This window comes from Rhinatrema bivittatum, chromosome 1 (assembly GCF_901001135.1).
Source record: "Rhinatrema bivittatum chromosome 1, aRhiBiv1.1, whole genome shotgun sequence".
Lineage (NCBI taxonomy): Eukaryota > Metazoa > Chordata > Amphibia > Gymnophiona > Rhinatrematidae > Rhinatrema > Rhinatrema bivittatum.
The window spans coordinates 311,412,064-311,426,654 of record NC_042615.1 but is presented as its reverse complement, the minus strand read 5'-3'; the positions used below and the strand labels follow the sequence as shown (position 1 = coordinate 311,426,654).

General features: G+C 45.3%; 1 protein-coding gene across 1 annotated transcript in view; it reads left to right on the top strand.

The window, feature by feature from the left end:
- Positions 1 to 5,307, top strand: part of METAP1 (methionyl aminopeptidase 1) — a 129,470-nt gene extending 124,163 nt beyond the window's left edge. Inside the window, exon 11 of the mRNA XM_029597407.1 lies at positions 2,031 to 5,307. Coding sequence (XP_029453267.1) covers positions 2,031 to 2,197 — 167 coding nt within the window. The 3' untranslated portion in view covers positions 2,198 to 5,307. The remainder of the gene's footprint in view (positions 1 to 2,030) is intronic.
- The last annotated feature ends 9,284 nt before the right edge of the window (positions 5,308 to 14,591 follow it).

The window sequence follows — 14,591 nt, the reverse complement described above, 5'->3', positions numbered from 1 at the left end:
ACGCCTTCCGGTTGGGAATGCTGGCGGTCTCCAGCTACTATCAATCGGTCAGGGTAATCCTGTTTATTTAATTGATCGGTCAGTTACACATATATCCATAAAAGCTTTTGCAAGGAAGATTACTGAATTGCTGCACTTCCTGTGGGGGTATATGTACCCGTGCTGACGTCAGATCAGTCTCTAACTGCTAGCACGAGCACACTATACCCACTTGTTTTGAGTCCATATGCATACACTAAGGAAAAGGAGATTATCAGGTAAGTAATCTCTACATTTTCCAAGTTGCCTTTCAGAAGGGCATGGACAGCAAAGATGTCACATAATGTTGTTGCTGGCTCTTGCGCATCAAAACATTTTTTTATTTCTCAGTAGCCTTTCTGTGTTTTTATTCATAATGGTTGCCCACAGCATGGTTCATGCTGTAACAGTTTGGCACAAAACAATGTGTGGCATGTCGATTTAAAGACGTGAGAACCCAGTGGCAGGTCCTGCTCTCTGTGCTGTGTTTTCCCAGTTGAGAGAGATCATCTTTAAAGCTTAGAACATTGCCTCGGCACCTTGCTTTTCACAGCCAATGGAAATCTTTGTGACCACAAAGCATGCGGTTTCTGTTCTTTACAGAATGTTACAAGAGAGCAGAATAATGTGAAATTCCTTCAGTTTCAGGTGCTGCCTCAGCTCTTCATGCCAAAAGACACCCCCCCCCCAAGAAGATAGTTAATATTCTATATCTTCATTGCCAATAGATTTTTTTTTTTTTTTAGAAACTTGTAGTCACCCTACCAGAACCCCTTCCACAAATTTGAAATTTGCTGGCTAATATTAAAATCAAAACTAATAGAGTAGGGCAAAACAGAGAGGAGCATTCTATTGTAGTTTGCATTTCGAGAGCTCTAGGATGTGCGCAGGTCAAGAATGAATGCTGGGGTCCTGTATTATCTACTTGTAGGTAGGAGTGTGTGTGGGGGTCTAGCAGAGGACCCCAGCATCTGTTCTAAAATTGAACACAGCCAGTAGTAATTTTCCATTTAAAAAAAAAAAAAAAAGTGCTGGATCAGGTGTGGTGGTGGCCTCCACCTTCTGATTTTTTCCCAGTGGAGAAATGGGAAGTAAGTTTGAACAGGTTCTGGATTGATGACCTGGCAAAAAAATCACTGCTGAGCACATCCTTGTATCCGTGTGTACGTGCTTGTGTTTAATGCATGGTGCTGAATTCTAGTGGCTGCATCTCAAAAAAGATATAGTTGTGATGGAGAAGGGCAACCAAAATGATAACGGGGATGGAACAGCTCCCCTATGAGGAAAGGCTGAAGAGGTTAGGGCTGTTCAGCTTGGAGAAGAGACGGCTGAGGGGGGATATGATAGCGGTCTTTAAGATTATGAGAGGTCTTGAATGAGTAGATGTGAATCGTTATTTACACTTTCGGATAATAGAAGGACTAGGGGACATTCCATGAAGTTAGCAAGTAGCACATTTAAGACTAATCGGAGAAAATTCTTTTTCACTCAATGTACAATTAAGCTCTGGAATTTGTTGCCAGAGGATGTGGTTAGTGCAGTTAGTGTAGCTGGGTTTAAAAAAGGTTTGAATAAGCTCTTGGTGGAGAAGTCCATTAACTGCTATTAACAGTTTACTTAGGGAATAGCCACTGCTGTTAATTGTATCAGTAGCATGGGGTGGTCTTGGTGTTTGGGTACTTGCCAGGTTCTTGAGGCCTGGTTTGGCCTCTCTGTTGGAAACAGGATGCTGGGCTTGATGGACCCTCGGTCTGACCCAGCATGGCCATTTCTTATGTTCTTATGTATTGCTCCTGATACGTGAAGAAGGAAACCATGTACTCGCTCTCTCTCGTTCATCTACCTCTCCACCTTTGTAGTTGAAGATTACTTATTATTCATTGTCCAAAATAAGCCAGAGAATCTAGCCAGTGTGTGGGTTTGTATGTGCGTGCACACTGGTGCACTCTGTAGGCAAATCAAGTAAAGCATAATCAGATATACTCTTTTTTTTTTTTTTAATGTTTTTGCAGGTGGATGGCAGGATGAGACCTGGCCGGATGGCTGGACGGCAGTAACAAGAGATGGGAAACGCTCTGCGCAGTTTGAGCATACGCTTCTAGTCACGGAGACTGGCTGTGAGATCCTCACCCGGCGGCAGGACAGTAGCGGCCGCCCCCACTTCATGTCTCAATTTTAGTCCCTGCGTTTGTCTGCCCAGCAGGTCTGAAATGGTGTCCTGTGTGGTGATTTTTTTTTTTTATATTTGTTTTGTTTTGGTTTTTTTTTTGTTCCCTGTACCACACGTTCTCATGGAGAGTACAGAAGAGAGATTTTATCACTTTGGTTTGTTCTTCACAGACTGTAAATAACAGAGGAACATAATTTGGCCTATGCAGTATCTTGAAGAACTCTGCCAGATTCTGAAAAGAGATGTGGAAAAGCTTTGTTGTGGGTTTCTTGTTTTATATTTTGATTTCCCCCTCCCATCCGTCTCGCACTTCCCCCCCCCCCCCCCCCCCCCCCAGTGTCCTTCATACCTGCTTGTCCTGCTCAGCACCTTTTCTCCCCTCCAAAGACCAGCAGCATTTGCTCTCTTGGCCTGCACCAGCAGATCACACTCCCTCCGGACACTTAATGATTAGGCTGTCTCCTACTTTTTCCTTCCCTTTTATTTCTCTCTGTGCCTTTACTGGGTCAGCAGTGATTTTAAAGTGTTTTAGCCAAGAGAATAACTTCTGCTGTATAAAAACACTGTGTCGGGCTTGGCCTGGCCTTAGCTTTGTCATCGAACTGAAAGACTGTGTAAGCCTGGTTGACCTGGCCCCGGAAGTAAAGGTGTATTTCTGCAAGGTTGGGGGCGTCAGTCTTTCTTTGCCCCCCTCTCTCTCTCTCCTCCCCCTCCCTTTCTGTTTGTCCAGCCCTGCTCTAGGGCTGCTGGTGGTGGTGCAGCTTGCAGGCTGAGATTTTGCTCACTATTGCACCTGATGATTGCCAATTATGCAGTCTGAGTGCACAAACACCGTCTCCTCTTTTTTTTTTTTGCTGCTTTGCATCTTGCTATGCTATGGCGTTCTGGTTGCCTGGCGATGTAGCTGCTGAAAGTCGCTGTTCCCAGCACCGCTGATTACAGCTGCAGACAGCACCGTAAATATTTATAGACTTTCAGCTGTTATTTAAGCTCTGGGCAGCGGAGTCAAACAGGAAACTGAATCAACTGAATTCACTCAGCGTGGTTCCTGTGGCTCCATTCGTTAGCTCTTGGGCGAGGGGGCTGTGGCACTAGGGAAGATAAAGTTGTAACTTTCAAGACTTGAACTGAACTTGAATAGAGAAATTAATTAATCCTTGGAAAGCGAGCATGTCATAATTACGTGAGGGCCCAACTTAGGAAGATGGCAGCTACAATTGGTACTGGCGCTCTCTGTTTTGGTAGTCAGCAAAATTATATAATCTGCTTCTGCTTAACCACTTTTCTCATTCCCGCTCCCTCACCACCACCACCACGTTTCCTTTTCTAAACAGAGGACCATAAAATTTAAAAAGAAAAAAACTGAAGTGAGGAAACAAGTAAGAGCAAATTTTCCTCAGCCCCCCCCAAACTGTCCAAGGAGAGAGCTAAGCACACAAGAAGGTTGAGAGAGAAGAAATGTACCTCTTGTCCAGGCTCCTGGGTACTAAGCCAATCTTTGGTTTTAGGATCCTGCATCGCTGAGAAGTCTGACTTTTCCAGTTCCATAACCAAGAAGCAGGGCCCATGAGTCTCTTGATGCTTAGGTCTGAGAGCTGGAAAACCAGGACTGACTGAGGGGGTGTCCCCGATTGCTTGGAGTTAATAGCGATGGCTGACTGAGCCTGAAATTACAAACCCGCGCTTGGGCTGGGCACGTACCTCTGTCAGAAGAGGGACAGGTCCTTCCAGTGCTAGCTTTCCCTGCTCCCCCCACCCCTCATTGTGTGCATGAACCTGGCTGTCCAGCTTTTTCCAAGGGAAATGCAACTTGTACATCTGCATACACTGGGCTCTTCTGGTGTGCTGCTGTCTGTTTTCTAAAGATTGTTTCCTGAATTTGGTATGAAAAGTAATCCTCTTTGAAAAGCACCCCTTTACTATCTCTTCCCTCCCAGTGCTGGGATGATTTCCACCCAATACTGCACTAACAAGTGGTGGTTTCAACTCTCTGAGAGCCCAAGACATTTTTGGTTCTATAAAGTTCTGTCTGGCTGTCTTTTTTTTTTTTTTTTTTTTGTCCATTGCCTTTAATATTTTACTGATTTAGTAAAAGCGATCTACCAGAATTATTATTTTTTAAAGGTAGCTGGATATTGTGATTTTTAAACAAATCCAGCAGCAGTACTTGGAAGGAGCTGACCTACGTCGTCATAACATCGCTTCACAGCGGGCCCTGTTTTGAAAGTCCAGCAGGCGAGTTCAGACTTCTGCTCTCAGTGCCACCTTCTTACTTGTTCCCATGCAAGGTTTTGTTTTGTTTATTCCTTGTGTAGTGGGAGAGCATACCTTTTATATTTAACATAATAAAACCAAATTATTTTTTTTTTTAAAGGGGAAGGGAACAGCATTTTTAGGCATAAAACCCTCTTGGCCTTTGTCATTTTCAGTAGCATTTTGTTAAATAAAGGTGACTGCGGCAGCAGGATATGAACCAACCGTGCTGCCAGAGATCCACTTTAGTTGGAAGACATCAGGTACGACTGTCACCGGTGTGAATGGTGGCAGGAGATCACAAGACTTGCTGCCGCCTCTTCTGCTAAAACTATGACTAGATTTCTACTCCCCTTTCTGCCAAATCCCACTCCACCATCATTGCTATAGGTCTGATAAAAATCTGTATGTACAGTGCTACAGAATTTCTGTAGGGTGGTGAAGATATTTTTTTTGGCGGATTTTTTAAAAATCCCCCAGCAATTAGTAGAATGCTTTCATAAGGTTAGCCATGAAAAGTAGACCACTGGAGGGGTTTGGCACCTTGACTAGTTGAGTTCACTCTCCCTCCCACAGTGCTGGATAGAAGGATTATTTTTATTTTCTTTACATTATTTCTGCCAAAGTATTCTTAGGGTTGTGTTGGTGACATGGATCCAAAGGGGGCAAATTTTGGAAAAGTTGAGGTAAAAATATCTACTAAGAGAAAACCACCAACATTGTGGGCTGGAGCTGATCTCTTTACGTGACTGACAAATATTTTGTGATGCAAGCTTTTGGGACCACTACACTCCTTTCCTCAGGCAGTTTCAGGTAAAATTGTCAAAAGTCATGCAATGCAGAATAAAATCCTGTCACAGACACGATTCCTTACTCACCATGCTATCTTTCTTTTGCTGTTTATTCAAAGGCATCTTTTTTGTAACAGACAAGGCTTGTGCTGACCCACCAAACCGAATTTGAAAGCATATTAATAAGTAGAAAGTTGAGGAGGAACTCTTGGTTAGCAGATGACTGATCTTGTCATCCAGTGTCTGTCACTTGCAGTGAACACACAGGGGCAAAAAACTCTTGCCACTACTGACTGGTAGATCTTGTAAGGTTCTTTATGATGGGGGTAATGTTTCCAAATAGGTTAACATTGCACACACCATGACAGCAATGAACCTCATTTTGTAAGTCAGGATAGCTTGAGCCTGATCTCAGTCTCTCATATTTACTGGTAATGTTTTGTCTTAATGCTTGCTTCCTGCTGGAATTTGTAGCATGCTATATGTACAGGCAACCTGTTTGGCTGTACCTGATAGGGGTTTTTTTTTTTGTTTTTTTTTTTAAATCAAGCCTGTACAATTGGAACAATCTCTATATCTTTTTACCACATTTTCTTGGATCTCTGATTGCATCATGTAATACTTGAGGTTCTTCCCTCTCTCCATACAATTCACATAATAGTCACTGGGCACTGACTCTTTATCAGCAATGCTGTCCTTGTGTTTTTCTCCCATATCCCACTATCCAGTTTTTATGAATCAAACTTTTTAAGCTGTTGGAACAGGAATGGGCCCGGTCCTCATCTCTTAAGATCTATGCAATGCCTTTTGTCCAACTGATGTAAGAGTAAACCGGAGCCGATGTGCATGAGGTGTCCAGACCACCAGCTTTTCTTCAGACCATGTGTGATCTTGAAAGCTCATAGATGTCCTGTTCTGACAATTCTTATATTGGTTCATTATGAAGCATCACATCCTGCATGGAATCCAATTTTCTTATCATATGACAGGTATCAGTTGGGGATAGGTGGAATACAATGTTTTGATGGGCAGAATGAGTTGCTTCTCATGAGCAAGCATCCAGAGGTACCTTGAATTATTAGTGCTGAAATACTCACGTCTGGCTTCCTTGAGCACTTTAAACTGCACCACAGTGCTGTAATGAAGAATATCTCCTGCGGGGAATGACATTTAGCACTAGAACTGTGTATGAGGTGAATTTTCAACTGCAGGTTGAGCCAGCTCAAGATGGTTGTCAACCAGGTAACGAAGTCTTTCTGAAAGGACAAGGGCCTATCCTGTTTTCAGTGTCTTAATACCTCTTCCTGTCTTCTCTGTTCACCCACTCCTCAACTACCAATCAAAAGAGATTTATAAAGCTTCCAATGGTCAGGATGGATAAAGGGAGCAGCTGTTATTTTTCAAATATGGCTGGTCTTAAACGTGAAAAGCAGGAGAGGAAGGGGGAACTACCAATATTCAGGGGCTGGGCTTGGAGATAAGGTCAGCCACGACCTTATCTGGTAGTACCTTGGATCTGAGCAATCCTGGGGCTGCGGCCCCTATCCCAGTTCCTCCTGAGCAAGGTATGGACCTTTTCTTGGGTGGAATTCTTTCAGGGACTTCAAGCCTTTGTTCAAGCACAGTCAGCTGCTGCCCCCACCCAGTCTGAGCCCCAGCTGGGAAGCCTTGTCTCCCAGCCCTATCAGCATGCCTCGGGACATGTCTCGCCTTACCAAGGGTATTCCTGACGGACTCAGACACCACAGATGACGAAGGGGATGCAGACTCATTGGACGACAGGGAAATCCCTTCAGGCCTGGAGCTATACCGGACCATGCTATGGCTTTTCCACAGAGATGGATTACTGGCCCTGGTCTCCCAGACCCTACTGGGAGTTCCTGGCACGGACCCTATGTTGGAACCAAAGTAGAATCGCATCCTGGTGTCTCTACAGAAAGCCTCTTGCCTTTTCCCAATGCTGGAAGCCATCCAGGAGTTGATTGACCTGGAGCGGGATGCCCCGGAAGCCAGTTTTAAAGGAGGTCAGACCTTGAAGATCTTGTACCCTCTGGACCCGGCGGCCAAAGAACGCCTGCATTTCCCAAAAGTGAAAGCCCTGATCCATGCCATCTCTAGGGAGGAGCAGCCTTGAAGAATGCACACGATAGGCAGTTAGAGTTTATCCTTAAGCCTTTGACGCAACAGCATTGACACACTGCAGATCGCTTCCTGTTGTGTACTGGTGACTCATTCGTGTCTGCTTCTTGAGAGAGAGGCAGATAACTCAGGAGTGCATTCCAGAGAGGCGATCAAGCCCACCGCGGCTTTCCTAGCAGATGCAAACTCTGACCTAGTGCGTACCTCGGCCAGAGGAATAGCCTCCGTGGTGGCCACCAGAAGACAGCTATGGCTGCGAAATTGGTCAGCGGATGCGACCTCTAAGGCAAACCTCACAAAGTTGCCCTTTATTTTTTCTTTCTTTAATTTATTTAAAAACTTTTTTATACAGGTATTTGGCTATAACCATCATATCGGTTTACAGTCTACCACTTATCTAACTAATAAAAAAAATCATATAAGAAGTATAGTAGACAATAACTTCATTCTCACCTTATTAAAATTACACATAGACATTCATACCATTGACAGTCACATGCTTTTTCAGTTATATACCCAATTTCTCAAGCCTCTGCTGCGTGCTAACAAACATTTGTTATTTCAGTATATTCCCTTTAAGGGATCCCTCCTATTTGGAAACGAATTGGAAAAGCTAGCCAGTAAGTGGGATGAATCTTCAGTGCCTCAGCTACCAGAAGATAAGAAAAAGTTGTTGCAGTGCCCCTTGTCCATGAGGGGTTGGGCCAGGGGCTTTGATCGTTTCCAGCCCTATAGAAACTCATTTCATACATCTCGGCCCTTGGGAAGGTCTCAGTCCTTTTGGAGCAGACAACCAAAAAGGGGTACTGGTTCGGGCTCGGGTTTGACCCGAACTTCCCAATGAAGTTCGGCCGATCCATCCATGGGACAAGGAGATGGAGGCCAACTATTTCTCTTCTATCAGCGGTGGGTTGAGATAATGTCGTACAAATCGGTACTGGACATCATACAAGAAGGATAAGCTCTGGAATTTTGCAGCATCTTCGAGACATGTTCATGATGTCACCTTGCCACTCCCAGCACAAAGAATTGGCAGTGGAATCCATGTTAAGGCTCCTCAGTTTGAGGTCTATAACCCCGGTACCTACACCCCATGAAAATACAGGGTGTTATTCCATCTATTTCATCGTACCTAAGAAGGAGGGTTCATCCCGACCCATCCTGGATCTCAAGAGCGTCAACCATCATCTGCAGATAATTCACTTCCACATGGAAACTCTTCACTCCGTCATAATGGCTGTACAACTAGGAGAGTTCTTAATCTCCCTGGACCTCTTGGAGGCATACCTTCATATCCCAAACCTTCAACACCACCAGTGTTTCCTACGCTTTGTGGTACTGGGCTGCCATTATCAGTTCTGGCATTGCCCTTTGGCCTGGCAACTGCCCCTAGAACATTCTTCAAAATTTTGGTGGTCATGGCAGCGGCACTGAGGAAAGAAGGGATCCTGGTGCACCTTTACTTAAATGACTGGCTGATCCGGGTGAAGTCATTGGAAGAGAGCCTTCAGGTGACCACCAGGGTCAAGTCCCTGCTTAAACAACTCTTTTGGGTCGTGAACATGGACAAGAGCAGCCTCAAGCCCTCCCAGTCCTTAGAGTACCTGGGAGTCCAGTTTGACACTAAGCCAGACAAGGGCTTATGCCCTCCCTTCAGGATAAGGAAACTGATGTGCCAAGTGCATCAGTAGATAGACACAATGTGCCCCAGAATGTGGAGGTATTTCCAAGGATTTGGCCTGATGGCATCAACCCTGGAGGTAGTACTGTAGGCGAGTACACACATACGGCCACTCCAGCTCTCCCTGATGTCATGTTGGAACCCACTGTCTCAAGACTACTCGATTCGCCGCCTCCAACCGATGGAAGTATGTTCTCCAGTGGTGGCTACAGGAAGTTCACCAAGCAAGGGTGTAAGCCTGTCCCCACCGAACTAGCTAGTCCTCATGACAGATGCGAGCCTCCGAGGGTGGGGAGCTCACTATCAGGAATTGACAACCCAGGGGCAATGAACCAAGGAAGAGGCATGCTGGAACATAAATTGCCTGGAAGCCCAAGCTGTGAGATTAGCATATCTGCAATTCAGCCACAGGCTCCACGGACAGGCGATCCGCGTGATGTCAGAAAACGCAACGGTAGCCTACATCAACCGTCAGGGAGGAACCAAAAGCCACCAAGTGTCTCTGGAGATAGACCCCCTTATGGAATGGGTGGAGTTAAATCTACAAGGAATCTTGGCCTCCCACATCACGGGAAAAGACAACGTCAGAGCAGACTTTCTCAGCAGGGAGATTCTGGATCCAGAGCAATAAACATTGTCAACCAGAGCCTTCCAGTTCCTAATAGATCGCTGGAGCCTCCCATCCATCGACCTACTGGCCACATCTCACAATGCAAAGGTCCCCCAATTCTTCAGTCGCAGAAGAGATCATTGCTCCCAGGGGATCAATGACCTGGCCAGAGGAGGACTTACTGTACGCCTTTCCTCCATGGCCTCTGCTGCTCAAGGTCATTCGCAAGATCAAACGCCACAGAGGATTAGTCCTTCTGGTGGCCCCGGATTGGCCCAGACCCCCGTGGTATGCAGACATGGTTTTGGCTTACAGTTTGGCCCTTGAGACGGCTCACCTGATGAAGGTGGATATTCAACGGCTGTAATTGCCACCTTGCTCCACAGCAGGGAAGTTCTCGACGTCCCTGGGTTACATGTAGATCTGGAGAATATTTGAGGCCTGGTGCAAGCAACATGGGTGCCCCCTTGGACGACCAAGATCCCCATGATTCTGGAATTTTTACAGGATAGCCTGAATTAAAGGGTTGTCCCTCAACTCCTTCAAGGTCCAGGTGATGGCGCTCTCCTGTTTCAGGGGCGAGGTGAATGGAACCCGCCTGTTGATGCATCCGGACTTGGCCTGTTTCCTAAAAGGAGTTAAACATCTCTGACTACCCTTAAAGTGGCCCGGTCCCCCTATGGAACCTCAATCTAGTATTGGACTTTTTAGCAGGGCCTTCCTTTTGGTCCCTGCACAGTCTGTCTCTACACCTGTTAATGCTGATGACTGTATTCTTGATGGCAATATGCTCAACTTGTTGCATCTCTGAACTATAGGCACTGTCATGACAGGAGCCGTTCCTCCGGTTTACTCCAGGAATGTTACAGCATCGAGACTACCGTTGGTAAGAAGGAAGTAATGGTGCGGAGTTTCACCTGAACCAGTCCATTTTCTTACCGTCCCTTGATAGACGCAAGGACCCAGAAGACTACCACCTCCTATGCTACTTAAACATCAGTAGGCTCTTGCTACAGTATCTGGAACGTTCAGAACCAGTACGTAAGACGGACCGCTTGTTTGTTCTTCATCGTGAAAGGAAATAAGGTGAAGCAGGTTCGTGAGCTACCATAGCTTGCTGGATCAAGGAAGTGATAAGAACATAAGAAAATGCCATACTGGGTCAGACCAAGGGTCCATCAAGCCCAGCATCCTGTTTCCAACAGTGGCCAATCCAGGCCATAAGAACCTGGCAAGTACCCAAAAACTAAGTCTATTCCATGTTACCATTGCTAATGGCAGTGGCTATTCTCTAAGGGGCAGATTTTTAAAAAATACGCGAGCGCGTACTTTTGTTAGCACACCAGGCGCGAACAAAAGTACGCTGGATTTTATAAGATACGCGCGTATCTTATAAAATCCGGGGTCGGCGCGCGCAAGGGGGTGCACATTTGTGCAACCTGCGTGCGCCGAGCCCAGCGCGAGCTGCATGTTCCCTCCGAGGCCGCTCCGATTTCGGAGCGGCCTCGGAGGGAACTTTTCTTCGCCCTCCCCCCACTTTCCCCTCCCTTCCCCTACCTAATTCCCCCCTTACCTTTGCGTGCGTCGCCGGCAGCCCCGCTCCATCCTCCGGTCCCGGGGGCTGGTCTGGAGGCCTCGACCACTCCCCCGGGCCGGCGCCACACCCCCGGGCCCGCCCCCGAAACGCCACATCATTTCAGGAACGCCCCGGACACGCCCCCTCCTGCCCCTTTTCGAAAGCCCCGGGACTTACGCGCGTCCCGGGGCTTTACGCACGCTGGCGGCCTATGCAAAATAGGCGCGCGGGCCTTTTAAAATCCGCCCCTAAGTGAACTTAATAGCAGGTAATGGACTTCTCCTCCAAGAACTTATCCAATCCTTTTTTAAACACAGCTATACTAACTGCACTAACCATGTCCTCTGGCAACAAATTCCAGAGTTTAATTGTGCATTGAGTAAAAAAGAACTTTCTCCAATTAGTTTTAAATGTGCCCCATGCTAACTTCATGGAGTGCCCCCTAGTCTTTCTACTATCCGAAAGAGTAAATAACCGATTCACATCTACCCGTTCTAGACCTCTCATGATGTTAAACACCGTTATCATATCCCCCCTCATTCGTCTCTTCTCCAAGCTGAAAAGTCCTAACCTCTTTAGTCTTTCCTCATAGGGGAGTTGTTCCATTCCCCTTATCATTTTGGTAGCCCTTCTCTGTACCTTCTCCATCGCAATTATATCTTTTTTGAGATGCGGCGACCAGAATTGTACACAGTGTTCAAGGTGCGGTCTCACCATGGAGCGATACAGAGGCATTATGACATTTTCCGTTTTATTCACCATTCCCTTTCTAATAATTCCCAACATTGTTTGCTTTTTTGACTGCCGCAACACACTGAACCGACGATTTCAATGTGTTATCCACTATGACACCTAGATCTCTTTCTTGGGTTGTAGCATCTAATATGGAACCCAACATTGTGTAATTATAGCATGGGTTATTTTTCCCTATATGCATCACCTTGCACTTATCCACATTAAATTTCATCTGCCATTTGGATGCCCAATTTTCCAGTCTCACAAGGTCTTCCTGCAATTTATCACAATCTGCTTGTGATTTAACTACTCTGAACAATTTTGTGTCATTTGCAAATTTGATTATCTCACTCGTCATATTTCTTTCCAGATCATTTATAAATATATTGAAAAGTAAGGGTCCCAATACAGATCCCTGAGGCACTCCACTGTCCACTCAGAAAATTGTCCATTTAATCCTACTCTCTGTTTCCTTTTAGCCAGTTTGCAATCCACGAAAGGACATCGCCACCTATCCCATGACTTTTTACTTTTCCTAGAAGCCTCTCATGAGGAACTTTGTCAAACGCCTTCTGAAAATCCAAGTATACTATATCTACCGGTTCACCTTTATCCACATGTTTATTAACTCCTTCAAAAAAGTGAAGCAGATTTGAGAGGCAAGACTTGCCTTGGGTAAAGCCATGCTGACTTTGTTACATTAAACCATGTCTTTCTATATGTTCTGTGATTTTGATGTTTAGAACACTTTCCACTATTTTTCCTGGCACTGAAGTCAGGCTAACCGGTCTGTAGTTTCCCGGATCGCCCCTGGAGCTTATGTAGAGGCAGAGAAGCCTTTACCCCCTCATTCCACTAGGGCCCAGGCAGTATCCTGGGCGGAAGCTAAGCTTCTGTCTCCCGTCGACATCTGTCCAGCAGTGATGTTGTCCTCCTTACACACCTCCAGGTTCTTTTGCCTGGATGTCCAGGCCTAAGAGGATGCAACCTTTGCAAGGGTGGTGCTAACCGGAATGCGGGCATCCTCCTGCCCTGTTTGAGAGTAGCTTTTGTACATCCCATTGGTTCTGAGTCCATCCGGCTACATGCTCTGACATGGAGAAATTACTTACCTGATAATTTCATTTTCCTTAGTGTAGACAGATGGACTCAGCATCCCGTCCCGTCCAAGGAATCGCCCATGAGGTAAATATAGATTCCAAGAGGTTACGGGTAAGCCGTTGCCCTATCCCTAGATCAGGGCATGTATAATATTGCTGGGATTCAGCGCTTATGTTTGGTTGAATACAGTTGTCACCAGTTTTTCTAATCAAGTTTTTAATCAAGTTAAATTGTATCCAGATTTTATACAAGTCGACAATGGCTTTTGAAGAGAATACTGAATGGCTGAGGTCACTGCAGGGGTATATCTAAGGTCACCTCAGCTCTGAAACCTAACTCCGTCTCCATCTGCTGGCAGGGGAGCACATAACCCATTGGTCCTGAGTCCACCTGTCTACACTAAGGCAAATGAAATAAACAGGTAATTATTCCAGTCCTAAATACTTCTGGCTTGTCCCATTGCATCTGTGTACATATAGTTTAAACTGATTAAGAAGGATATGACTCCTGAGTATATACATAAAATAATGTAAAACCAGGACAGATTAGCTAGAGGCATCTGGTATCCCTATTACAGTCTGCCTGCAGTCCTGGGCCAGGGCTAGTGCTAAACTGCAATTAAAATAGCCCCAGCAGCAACAGCTGCATAAGAGTATTGGGTTACTGTATGGGGCATGGTCCAAACTTTTTTTTTTTTCCTTTGAAATTTGCAATGGGTACAATGTTCCTGGAGTTTGTGCAGTAGATTTTTCATGGAATATATGCCTAGATCTGAAAATACAATGTACATGATTTATTTTCCAATCCCACCCAAAGCATGTCCCCAGGAACCGTGCCCCCAAATGGCAACTAAAAGTAGATGTGTTGTGGAAGGCCATGTCTACTTTTAAGTGGATTGAGTGAGTATAATTATCAGACACCCAATTTATGTAAGTAAATCGGTATCTGTGTAACTGGTTTTGAAAAATTGCCTTCTAACAGCTCAGATGCTTCTTAATTTCAACAGATCAAATATCTGTGACTTCTCCATTGCCAATAAGGATCCCAGCTACTCCTGTATCTTTCTGGGTTATCTTTTACTGGATGTGTTATCTTGAATGTATTATGCTTCCACAACTCTATTTGAGCACTAAATGTCCATAGGTATTTCTGCTCTTAAGAAAGATCTGTGCTCCCCCCCCCCCCCCCCCCCCCCCCCCGGGTCTGAGCCAAGAGCAAGGCAGTGCAAGGTTTAGCAAAATTATTAGTAGCTCAGATGTGGCAGCAGAGAGTCCCCACATGCCAGCCACTTATGTTCAGGCTTTCAGGATATCCTTAATGAATATGCATACATTTTCATATGAGACAATGTACATAACAAATCTCTCATATGCATATTCATTAGCGATATCCTGAAAACTAGACTTTTCCATGGCCCAGAAGTGAATACCACTGCCCCTAATTGGTCTGCTTTCAGGATATCATAGAAAAATATTTATATAACAGATTTTAAATGTAAATGCTTGGTGGCTATAGTT